Source organism: Pteropus vampyrus, unplaced genomic scaffold (genome assembly GCF_000151845.1).
Source record: "Pteropus vampyrus isolate Shadow unplaced genomic scaffold, Pvam_2.0 Scaffold72, whole genome shotgun sequence".
Taxonomy (NCBI): Eukaryota; Metazoa; Chordata; class Mammalia; order Chiroptera; family Pteropodidae; genus Pteropus; species Pteropus vampyrus.
Genome location: NW_011888853.1, coordinates 244225 through 257192, shown reverse-complemented (window position 1 = coordinate 257192; position 12968 = coordinate 244225). Strand labels below are relative to the sequence as shown.

The following is a 12968-nucleotide window of genomic DNA, read 5'->3' as shown; positions in this document are numbered from 1 at the left end:
TTCTGAGGTTCTGTGGGGTGAACCGCCTTGTTCTGGGCCTTCTCCACGGGGGCTCAGGTGTCAGCACCTTGGGGAGTCTGCTGTCTTTGACGGCCGTGGCCGTCATCTCCTCTCCCTCTCATTTCGTCTCTGTGGTCGAACTCCTCTGGCCCCTTTACCTTCACTCTCATGGGAATTCGAGGGGCCACCAGCTTGTGTTCAGTTGGCCACATTTAACTAGAACTGGACCAGGATTTACATGTTAGCACAGTAAACATTGCTGTTTTAAACATAGTCAACACTGAAAATCATATTTAGAGAGAAAGTCGTCCATTCGTGTTCCCATCTGTAGACGGAAGCCTAAGTCACGATAGTGGCCGAGGCGCCACAAGAAGTGTATGAAGAAAAAGAGCCAAGGACACACAGCTTCTCGAACCTCAGCTTGCTGAGGTCACTTCAGTCAACGTCCAGGAGCCCTGCGGTAGGCCTGCTGGGCCGGCAGGGACCGAGGTTAAATATTGAGTCCATTGTTTGCTTTATTTCCTCTTTAGCTGTTTTTGCAGGAGTTGTTATCGTCATCGAAATGCTCACTCCCTGACTTTTTTTGATTATTTAGTAAAAACTTGGGCTGTTCTGGTCTTCGTCACCGCTGGCTTAGAGGTCAGGTTTCACACAAGCTTCCCCATGGCTCATCTGATGGGTTGGGATTTTCATTTTCTTCCTGGGAATAAAGAGGCAAAAGGGACTTTGGGGTTACCACAGGGCTCTGCCTCGTGTGACGAAACCCGATTATGCGTTCCTTTTATTGACATAGGTGGGGAAGAGCAGGGGATGCTGATGGGTATATGTGATGTCTACAGGGCTGGTGTCGTTAGCCCAGTTTTTGCCTTTATAAGCAGGATCACAGCTGTTGGAGGGCTTATGGTGTCCACCATCTGGGTCATTAAAGGAACTACCTGGCAAAGACTCACCTGTGGAGCTCATTCCTGAAGACCTCAACCCAGTGCTAACCTCCTCCTACCGTCCCCACCAGACTCTGCTTTGTAGGGGTAATTGAGGATTATCAGATAGATTACTTCCTGCTTCTGTATCACTGGTTAATATCTTACTACACCCAGATTTTAAAATGCCCAGCATTTAAAGGAGCTTTGCTAGTATGGAGCGTTTCAGGCAAGCCACCTATGTTGGGAAATTATTTTTTAAAAAATAAGGCTTATCAAACCATCCAGCAATTATACTCCTTGGTGTATCTCCAGGTGAGCTTAAGAGTCATGTCCACCCAAAAACCTGCATGCAGATACATGGGTGTTTATAGCAGCTTTATCCACAATTACCAAAACTCGGAGGCAACCCAGATGTCCTCAGTAGGTGAACGGATTAGTGACCTGTGGTCCATCCAGGCAATGGACTCTTCAGCGCTAAAAAGAAATGAGCTGTCAAGCCATAAAAAGACATGGAAGAACCTTAAATGCATATGACTAAGTGAAAGAAGCCAATCTGAAAAGGCCACATATAGTACGATTCCAACTCTATGACATTCTGGAAAAGGGAAAACTGTGGAGGCAGCAGAAAGAGCAGTGGTTGCCTTTTGGGAGGAGGGGTGAATAGGCAGAACACAGAGGATTTTTAGGGCAGGAAAACAACTCTTTGTGTACTATAATAGCGGATACATATCATTATGCATTTGTCTGAGCCCACAGAACGTACAACATCCAGAGTGATCTCTTATAGACTTTGCATGACAATGATATGTTAATGTAGGTTCATTGGAACAAATGCACCATTGGGGTGTAGGATGTAGATGGTGGGGAGGCTGTGCACCTGTGGGGCAGGGAGTAGGAGGGACTTCTCTGTACTTCCTGTTCAATTGTGCTGTGAACCTAAAATTGCTCTAAAATACAAAATAAAATAAAATAAAAAAGTAAAGTATGCCTTTACTTAGTGTATTAGTTTCCTGTTGCTGCTATAACAAACTACCCCAACAAGAATGGCATAAAACAACACAAATGTATTATCTTACAGTATGGGAGGTCAGAAGTCCAAAATAGTTTTAACTGGGACAGTCAGGGTGGCAGCAGGACTGTGTTCCTTCCGGAGGTTCCAGGGGAGAATCTGTTTGGTCCACCTGCATTTCTTGGCTTGCGACCTTTCTCCATCTTTAAGCTGGCAGCGTAGCATCTTCCAATCTCTTCGTTTTTCTTTTTTTCTGCTTTTGTTATCACACCTTCTCTCTTGACTCTGATCCTTCTCTCTCTCTCTCATAAGGACCCTTGCGATTACATCGGTCCCATCCAGATCATCAAAGATAATATCCCCATCTCAAGATCCTTAACTAAATCACAGCTTCAGAGGCCTGTTTGCCATCTAAGGTGACAGTGTTCACAAGTTTTAGGGATTAGGATGTGGTCATCTTGGAGAGGGGAGGTCATTACTTTGTCTACCACGTATGCCATTTAAATGACTTTCCTCTGAGCCCTGTTGTCATTTCAGACAGGCCACCTGATTCCATTTCAGATTGTTCTTTGGCGATTTTCCAGTTTATGTGGCAGGCAGGAAGGCCGCCGAGAAAAAGAAATGAAGGAAATTCAATTGAGTCCTGGACTTGACCAGAAGGAGAAAGAACAGCGATTGTCAAGGAGGGGCCCCCCAAATCACCCGGGATGCTTTTCCATTTCAGGCATCTCAGATTCTGGCAAACCCTCCCTTGAGAAGCACACGTCTTCGGCAAACCTCGCATCCCTTGTCCACGAGGACATCGTATCTTTCTCACGTGTAGGGGCAGAAAAAAGATTGGCACTCAGTGATGCAGAGGGATGGAAAGCAGCTTTGGCAGAAGAGGCTGGAGTTTGTGCTGAGAAGGGGATGGGGAGCTGAGCCTGGGGAAGTACCCCAGGTGACATTGACAAGGATGGGCTCTGGGGAGGGATTGGAGCATGAGGGGGCGTGGTCGTACTTGGAGCACGTGCTTTTAGAGGGGTTGGTGCTGGGACTGTATGGCAGGCCCTGAAACAGGCAGGGAGAGAGGGGGCTGGACAGGGCTTTGCTTCCTTGCCAGGCCTCTTCTGTGGGTGTTTACTACGAATGGCAGCTACCAAAGTCTGCTGAATTCTAAAGCGAGTGAGACGACAGTCTGAGAAAGGGTGGGTTAGGCCCTGGCACGGAGAAGAAGCCCACAAGCTTCCTTCGATGGTCTCATGGAGGGGAACCGATGAGCTGTTTTCACTGTCTTGTGGAGTTTCCGAGGCATTTGCAAGCTTCCGCGAGCGGCGCTGAGGCTTTTGCTGGTAGGATGGAGCCCAGAGTGACTGCCCGTGCGGATGACGGTCGGCAGAAGGGAGATGGGTTTCTTCGTGGGTTCGTTCTTTATTGTCACTTCTGTAATACTTCATTCTGTCACCGTGAATGTTATTTTGGAGATGGATGATGCAGATGTGTTTTTCAAGACAAAGCATAATGAAGTCATGTTTAGCAATCCATTCAGTATTTTACGTGTCAGTGATGACTGTCATATGATTACGATGGGTGGTGGGTGTACTATACCCAAGAAGGTGTCACCACATCTATAAGAGTAAGTGACTGTGGGTGAGTGTTTAATTTGGTAAACACTGGAGAATCTTTTATTGAATTGACCTCACGGACATCTGGGTCCAGCTTCATTTTTCTCTTTTCCGCTTGTGTTTTTCTCCCTCGTTGAGGTAATTATGGTCTTGCTTATTCAGTTCCCTGGCTCTGCCACTTATTGACTGTGTGACCTTGAGCAAATTGTCTTATTACTTTGAGATTCAATTTCTTTATCTACAAATACCAATAGAAAACAATATCTGCCTCCCAGAGTTGTTACAATGATGAAGGAGATATCAAACGTGAAGCTTGCTCCCTGGAAATAGCGAGCGATCAATAAATATTAGTTCCCTTCCTCCTTTTTAGAGATAAGAAAATCGACGAGACCAAGCCCACATGGACCCGCTGCTTGTCCTCAAATATTTCAAAGGCTGTTACATATCACAGAGGAAAGACACATTACATTATTTGGTGCTCCAGGTAGCAGCCCTAGAGCTAAGGGGTAAAACTGGAAGGAGAGAGGTCTCCACCGAACGTAAAGAAGACCTTTGTAACCCTTAGAGCTGTCTTGCAGCACAGTGGCGCTAATGAAGTAGTGAGCGACGTGTCCTGGAAGTATTCAGTTACAACAGGATTTCTCAGCAGCATTATCGATGTTGAGAACGGATGATTCTTTGTCGTCAGGGGCTGTGCATTATAGGATGTGTACCAGTGTCTCTGGCCTCTAGTCACTAGATACTCCTAGTGTGACAACCAAAAATGCCTTCGAATGTCCCTGGTTGAGAAGCATTGAAATAGAGGCTAGACGACAACAAACCAGACTCCATCCTCCCAAGGTTAACTCCATTCTACCCCAAATGGAGTTCTCACGACAATAGTTACCGGAATTCTGATGGAGGCTTTTTGGTTGGGATAGTACCTCCCATTGAAGATGAAAGACCTAACACATGCGAAATTGTAGGGTTCGGTTTGGGCCGTAGAAAGCAGCGGAAGTCCCCACCTGCAAGGCCCCCCGTGGTTGGCTTAATGGTTTGTTGCTCATTGCGTTTTTCCAGGTCATGTTAGCAGCTTCCTATTGGTCTCTCCTGGCCCCGGCAGTTGAGATGGCCACGTCCTCCGGGGGCTTCGGTGCCTTCGCCTTCTTCCCTGTGGCCGTTGGCTTCACCCTGGGAGCTGCATTCGTCTACCTGGCCGACCTCGCGATGCCTCACCTGGTGAGTACCGCCGATCATATGTAATGCACACGGCTAAGGGACCAGTGGTATCGAAATGGATATTTCAACCATTTAGGGCTTTTATGTAGAGGAATTGCATTTGACTTTTTTTTCCTAAAAGAAAACAAGCTCTTGGTAATATGACTAATCATCCCCTGAGTTACATTTTGCTAAGTTCAGATTTTAAATGTCAGACTTCATTATAAATATAGAGCGCGGCTGACGTCATGCTTTGTGACACTGTATGTGTGAACGGATGTGGAAGCTGGGAAAGTGAGTGACCACGCTCATGGCCCTGACCCTTGAAGAGCTTATGATGTCACCAGGGAAGAGGACAGCACACCCAACTGTGGCATAAGCAGTTGTCACAGCATCACATCAACCAGGGCTTATTAATCGGAGGATGAGGGAGGTGCCTGGGCAGCAGGGCTCTGGGGGGAGGTCACTTGTGCCACTCACTGGTTGTGTGTCCCTTAGTTCCGGTTTTCTTGCCTGTAACTTGAAGACAACTCCTTTGAGGGGCTGCCAAGTCAACCTTAAAACATGTGGAATAGGGCCGGTGGGTTGGGTTTGGGGAATGAGCATGTGCTTGCTCGTGGAGAAGCACTGTAAGAAACATAGCCTGAGGTCTGGCTGTGATCCCTCATGAGAGACAGTCAGGGCCAGCCTGGGAGATGGCAGTGGCTCAAACCGGGTTGTCTGCATGCACTGCCATCAGTAGAGAGGCGTCGATGTGAGTACGAACCCAGCACAGGCACATGCAGCCTGCCGGATGCTGTGTCTCAACAAGTCCTGGAGGTGGGCAGAGCCCCCCGTGAGACCTCAGCCGGTGCTTGAATTCTCTGCTCCCCCAGAAATGGCGGGGGTACAGGAAGGGACCCTGTGGGGGAGAACGGGGTCGTAGGCTGTCGCCTCTGTTGGATCAAGGCGAGCGAGGATCGGGTCGGGCTCCCTGGACTCGGCCGGACGTGTACCCCGGGAGGGAGGCTGACGTCCTCTTTCCTGCCCACCTGCCTTCTTTCTTGCCTTGAGTTCCCAGCTGCAGAAAGGAGGGAGAATTCCTGGGAAGTTGGCCCTGGGCCTAATGAGGGACTGATTACCCGTGTCACAGAAGGACCAGCCTCTGGACCAGACAGCCACGTGGAGCCATGATACGGTCTCGGAGGAAAAACCAGATGGCTTTTTCTTTTTTTTTCCCACCAAAAGCTTGAATGGCAGTGTCACTTTCTGCCCCCTGGACCCTAGGCTTCCTTGCTGTCAAGTTCATCTGCGCAGTCATAGCTTTGAGAGGTCCTCAGTGTGGGCTGCCATGGTCTGCTCTCAGATCCACCGCAGTAACGTGTGAACTTGCTGTTGGAGGTGTTCTGCTCACCCTGGCGATAAGATCTTGAGGCCGGTGGCCTGAACTGCCAAACAGCAGGCAGCCGCTGCTGGGTCTCTTTCTGCCTTCCCACTGGGTCCCACTGGGCTTCCAAGATAGTGTCTTGCTCAGGGCTCTTGCAGTCATGATGGGCCACCACTCGCTGGCCCTGGGGAATGGTAAAAGAGAGGGATCAGGTGCATTTGATCAGCTGTCTGAACACAGAGGCTTTCTCTGGGCAGCGTAAATAGTCATTGGCCAATTTGTATTGTGCAGTGGTACCTTTTTTTAAAAAAAAGAAAAACCTTTTGCTTCACGTTCGGTCTAATGTATGCTTTGAATATGGAGAAGATCCCATGGGAAAGTCTCATATAGACTATACAGAAAATTAGGAATGGTTTGGGAGGGCTGGGTGCACATCGGGTCGGAAAAGGGCATAATCAGCGTTGACGCCCAGAACCTCAGTAATGGGCAGAAAAATCAGTCTGACGGTAAACATCTGTTGTAGGAAATTTGAAAAGAAAATAATTCTTGCCCTTGATGCGAGAAAGGGAATTTGTCTTGGAAGGTCTCCTAAATAGTTAAGAATCATTTATTATTGCCATAATCACCGAATGTTGCCGTGTCCGACTGCCATCACTCTGGCACAGAATAAAGATTTTCCTTTAGGGCAGCAGCCTGGGTCTATGGAAGATGCTTCGGGGAGTCCGAGTTAATGGGTGTTTGATCGCGAGTCCATGTCGTGGCCCAGCCTTGACTGAGCATCCTCGGGAATATAGTCTTCTGCGGGACTAGAATTCGGTTTCGGATGCTCCCTGCTCTGGGAGTTTCAGAGCCAGCGGCTTCGGAGGCTGTGGGGAGTTCTGCGGGCACATTCAGCTGGAGATCTCTTCAGTTTCCAGTTCACTGCACCGTGTGCCAAAGCCCCACTGCTCGGCAGATGGCCCGTGAGCAGGAGGGAGGAGTGAGCAGAAGGCTTTGGCTGCAGCCCTGATGGAGCAGAGCTTACCTTGCAGAACAGGTCCTGGGATAGAGCGGGGTCTGCCTGCAGGAGACCCCACGACCTCCTTTCTATCCTCTGGGACAGCGCTTGGAGATTGACAGGGGAGAGGAAGCGAGTCTGTCTACGTCACTTCCCCTGGGAAAATGAGCAGCGTAGACGCCCAGGAAGGGCAGAGGTGTGGCCGGAGGTTTCTGCAGCAACACCTGGATGCGAACCCCTGTCTGTGGCCGTCAAGCACTGTTCCGTTGCCCGCCAACGCCACAGCTGCCCACTTGGGATGTATTTATAGGTTCAAGGGCAGCAAGACCTTGGGTTGGTGGGGGAGGAAGTGGTTAACAACGGACTCTGGTCTCTAACTCCTCTTGCCTTCACTCAGCCTTTCAGATTTATTTGTCGCCCTTTTGGAGCCAAAGCAAAATATGGCTCATGAAAAGGGTTTTATTCATCACAGCCCGTCATGTTGAAGCTACTGTGGCTTTGTTAACTTCGAATGCATCCAATCGCTCTCTGAACTGGGTATTTATTTATTTATTTATTTATTTATTTATCCGAGAATAAAATAGAGAAGGATTCGTGCAGTAACTATTAGTAGGAAATGAACCGCCAAGGGATTTATAGAGACTTTGCCAATGGTGTCTTAATGAGAGGGGGACAGGGACCGCGGGGAGGCGAGGAAGGCGCTACCTGTTGGCCCAGGAAGAGGGCTGGCAGGCGACGGGGGTGTGGCTCGGGCCAGCCTGAGCCCAGCGTTCCTCCCTTAGAATGGCCCTCGGGAGAAGCAGAACAGACGTGGAACAGCTAGATGGTGACATTTTTGCGACAGGTATGTCCAGGGCATCGACACTTTTTTGCGATCTTGGCAGTTTTACTTCGGCGTGAAGTTGAGGGTGGCGGTAGGTGGTAGGCCGTCTCCCTCAGTTTCAAGGAGAGAGTTTCCTACTGATGGGTAGAAGAGTCGGATGCCAAAGCGGGGGAGGGTGTGTGCTCCCCAAGGTCTCAGGTCATTCTTGTTAGTCGTATTAGTATTCCATCAATACAGTACAGAAATCTCCTTATGAAATAATAAAAAGTTTACGCGGAAGTGCCTTCCTGCTATAGATTGTGTCTGCTGGTTGACCCTAATCCTCAGTGGGACGATGCTTGGAGGTGGGGCCTTCTGGAGGTGATCGGGTCGTGGAGGTGGAGCCCTAATGACCGGGATGAGTGCCTTTCAGGGGAGACCCCAGCGAGCTCTCTCTTGCCACGTGAGGGGACAGCAAGAAGACACTGTCTGTGAACGAGGAGCGGGGCCCTCGCGAGGCACTGAATCTGCCAGTGCCTTGATCTTGGACTTCTCTGCCTGCAGAAATGTGAGGAGTACATTTCTGTTGTTTATAAGCCACCCAGAGTGTGGTAAGTGGCTATGGCAGCCACAGACTACCGAGTCTACCGTTGTCGTCCGTTGAGTGGGTATCCTTCCGGCTTCTTTCTCTCGCCTTAAGAAAATGAATTGAAACATAAACCCTCTCCCCGTTCACCTGTCTCATGTGAGTACACTTCAGACTAGCTCGGTAGCAGTGCGAGCTCCGACTCCTTTCGCTGCCCCCGCCCTTCTTTTAACGTACGTACGTACACGGATACAATTTTGCACAGTCGCAATCGGTCTGTATATTCTGATACTTTTAAATTCGAAATGATTTTTTTCTGTCGTCATTTTAGTGCCATACAGCATCCTAACATCCTAGTGTTGTCTGCCCGACAGTTTCCCTGTCATTGATTTGAGTAGTGAGATTGTTCTCTGCTTCTCCGTACGTGTGTGTGTACATCTGGAAATGGAATTCTGTTTCGCATTTTCCGAAAAACAAATGGTAACATGCCGTCTGTGTTGCCGCTACTGGCTTTTTTCAGCTTGCTTTACATCGTGGCAGTCTTCTCTCGGGAGATGTGTGCTCCCCACCCCCACCCATCTCTCTGACATCTTGGGGAGACTGCCCAGGGACTGCAGGGGCACAGGAAGGGAGTGGGTGTCTGTGACTGTCCCGTCGGAGAGAGCGTGGCCGATGGTTGTGCCCAGACAGTCTCTAGAGGACAGGGGAGATTAGCGTGTGGTAGGGATCTACCTTCTTCTCATGTCCCTCTGTAATTTACCTATGTCCCCAGCCTTAGTTTTCTCAGTGGTGGCAAAGAAAACGCTTCTGCTGAAAACTTCAGCGAGCAGTATGTGCACATATTTTTAATATGCACTCACATTTTGCTGGTGTCGATATGGGTTGGCTGGAGTTGCTGTCAAGGACCACGTATGACAACAGTCTGAAAGTGGCAGATGTGGCAGGAGGTGATTATTTTCCCTGTCTGCATGTTTTTCTCTCCTTCATAGATTCTCTCCACCTTTAACATTCTGCTTCGACTTCACAAAAGAATAATTTACAGAGGAGGGAGGGAGGGGGAGAGAGAGAGAGGAAGAAAGAATATCTTACAGAAACTGCAGAGGCATCCACCTGAGAGTCTGTAGCATGAGCTTGGTACGGTCAGATAAGCCCAACTAGCTGTACAGTGAAAACTGGCCCTCTGCCTCGGTCTTAGCATTTCCTTCTTCCTTATGCTTTGTCGAGATCCAGATATGTGGTTCTCCTTCGGAGCGTAAGGTGCATCCTGGGCTTGACTGATGCTTGAAGTCTTGGCTGGGCTGCAGAGATCCTGCAGAGCAGCAGCAGCAGCTCCCGCAGTGTGGGAACACTTGTCATCAGGAGAGGCTGGGCCGGGGGTGGGTCAGCAGCTCCATTGTCTGTCGAGCCAGGTCAGAGCGGGATGAGGCTTTGCAGAGGTGCCTTTTCTTAACTACCTGGACATCTGTGTTTATTTCCAAGGGCATCCACAGCAAACTGCCACAGACTGGAGGACTTAAGCAACAGAGATGTGCTTCCTCACAGTTCTGGGGGCTGGAAGTCCAAGATCAAGGTGTCGGCAGGCTCGGTTTCTTACGAGTCCTCTCTCCCTGGCTCCCAGGTGCTGCTTTGTCACTGTGACCTCACGCGATCGTCCTCTGTGCCTCCCTGCTGTCTGTCTGTGCGTCCCAGTTTCCTCCTCTGTGAAGGCCCTGGTCCGATCGGATTCCAGCCCACCTTGATGGCCTCGTTTGACCTTAATCACCTCTTTAAAGGCCTTGTCTCCAAACACAGTCGCCTCTGAGGTACAGGGGCTTAGGGATTCGACCTGAGAATTTTGGGGGGTCACATTTCATCTCATAACAGCATCTCCTCAGTTTCTCTAGATATTTATGGTACTAAGGCTGAGAGGTGACTCCGGTAGGGATAGCTCATGCTGTGGATGTCATTGGAGGCCACCAGTTGAGGCAGCGGGTGTTCTGAGCAAGAGCTAACAGCATTTCTCCTGGCACCTGATTGGCGGGTTGACTGACTGTGCCTGGAGCAGCAAAGCACTAATGAATCTGCAATGCTAATTAATCCTTTGTTACTAATGGAGCAAACCTGTGAGCTCGCCAGCAGTGAGCAATGGCTCACGAGTCCTGGTGGGGAGCATTTGGAAAAGCTTCGCAGGAATTCACTGCCAAGCGGGAGCACTGGCACACAGATGTGACAGGGCCTTCACAGTGGGACGTTTGGAGAGAGTGGCCTTCAGGCACCCCTGGGTTCCAAGCACCCATTCCAAAGGTGCAGGTGGAAGCCACTGCTGAGGTGATCCCTCTCACCTCTTGATGCATTCTGTAGCCTCCTGTGACTTTTAGGAAGATGTTCTGGTGTCATTTTGGTCCTGGTGGCATGCAGATGAGTTAAGAAGGGGCTTGGGGAACTCTGCAGGTGTGGTGTGCTTGCCGGTTCTTGGAGAAGCAGCAGGTTGAACTGTGCCGTGGATGCCTGTACCGCATGGCTAGCTGCTGGGGACGCTTACCTTGAACTCGCTCTCTCTCCTCCATACGCAATCTTTGTTTTCTCGGGCTACTGGTGAGCACTGCTCCACTCATTTGTATGCCTGTGCGTGTGAGCTGTGAACACGGTGCCAGCTCATTGAGGCTGCAGGAACAATATCTGTGGCTTCCTGCAGGACCCTCTGTGGATCTAGCATGGACACACGCATGCACATTCACATGTGTGCATGTGCGCACGTGCGCACATGCACACACACACGCACACACACTGAAGCTGCCACTTCAGCCTAGGCTGGCTTGCTGAATGGGCTCCCCGAGCACTGAATGGTTCTCGTTTCTGTACTAAAGTGTCAGGGATTCTTAAATGCAAATAGGCAGAGTCGCGCCTTCTAGGACCTGGGTTTCCTTCTCTGTGCTTAGAACACCTTTTAATATTTTGGACCATAAACTCGTGACTGAATACTTGCCCTCTCTTGCCATCCGTTGAGCCAGGAAACAAGTTTATGAGAAATATCCAGGAGCCACCAAAGAATTTTATTGAACCAGTGAATGGTTGGCAAAGGTGATTTACGAGAGTGGATGGCTAGAGGAATTGGCCGTGCGTGGAATATTAACTCCTTCCTCCCAGAGGTGGCAGGGCGTGTCCGTCTGGCTCACAGCTGTATCTCTAGCTGAGTGCCGGGTGCGTCAGTGCCCATTAGAGCAGATGCTGGCCGTGCCCACGTTGTCCACGTCCTCTCGGATTGTGGCAGTGTCGGTGATAGTGTTGACGACAGGTCCCAAGGCTGGGGAATCAAAGCCCTAGAGGAGTTAGAGGTCTGGTATCAGAGAAGAAATGAGCAATGAACTCTGGGGGTGGAGATGTCTTAGACAGAAGGGAGTGGGATTAAAGCCACCAGAAAAACTGAAACGTTATTCTCTCCATATCGAGCCCTGGGGATGAATGACAGAAGGCGTGTCAGAGGTAGGAGCAGGTGGCCCCTCCCTCCGAGCATGCGCTGTGCAGCTCTGTGTCTGCGGTTCCTTTTGCTGTCCCGTACCTTACGGCTGGTGCAGGGGAAGGGATTTTCATCCCTGTGTCTCCAGAATCACAGCCAGTCCCCTTTGGAGCCTCTGCTTTCCAATGACATGGGGGAGCAAGAGGAGGACTTACCTTACCTTGGCCTGATCAAGGCAGGGGCGTTCTGAGTTCAGCGCAAAATCCAACGGATAATTACAAGCAGGACAACAGTGGCGAGCAGCGCAGGACACTGTTCCTCCAGCGTTTGCCAGCCTCTCCTGCTTACCGTGCAGGATTGGTCTGTGCGTCTCTTCCCCCCACGTCGTGGTTCCACTTGCCACCTCCCCCGTCCTGGTCCTTCTGTTCCCTGTGCTGTCATTAGCTGTGGACCTGATCACTGTGGCCTGAAGTCGGGGGCATGGGCAGGGACCGGTCGGCTCTGGTCTCCCACGTCCTACACACCAGCACAGTGTCTGGTGCACAGTAGGTCGTCAGGACGTATTTGGTGAATGAATGGATGAATGAATGAATGAATGAATGAATGGAGATGTTGGGACGATTAAACGAGATCATTTATATGAAAACTCCTTCCATCTTCTTAGTGGAAAGTGCTCTCTATTCGTGGTGAGTTCGTTTCTGGAAGCAGATGTTTTCCCTTTGCAGTTGACGACTTTTTTGGCGCTATGAACGTGAGGCACAGATAATTAAACGAGCAGGCAGAAAACAGGAAACTTTTATCTGAAATTTGAATCTGTTATATGATTTTTTCATGCTTTATTTACTTTATAATTATATTTGCCTGGGAAGCTAAAGGCTTCTGCCGCCACTTGGACTGAGCCTTTCCTAAGCGACACTGTCCCCAACCAGAACGTGTGTTTGGTGGGAGGCGATGAAGGAGCAGGGCAGCTGTCTCTGGTGCCTTAGAAAGCTTTTGACACCGGAGCCTCCCCGCGGAGGCTCTGATTCACTGTGTCCAGGGTGAGGCC

The 12968-nt window shown here is 49.9% G+C and overlaps 1 protein-coding gene across 4 annotated transcripts in view; it reads left to right on the top strand.

The window, feature by feature from the left end:
• The window catches only part of SLC39A11 (solute carrier family 39 member 11), a 229639-nt gene that overhangs the window by 103548 nt on the left and 113123 nt on the right, over positions 1–12968 (top strand). For all 4 annotated transcript variants that reach the window (XM_023531640.1, XM_023531642.1, XM_023531641.1 and 1 more), the window contains one exon: positions 4596–4754. In XM_023531640.1, coding sequence (XP_023387408.1) covers positions 4596–4754 — 159 coding nt within the window. The remainder of the gene's footprint in view (positions 1–4595; positions 4755–12968) is intronic.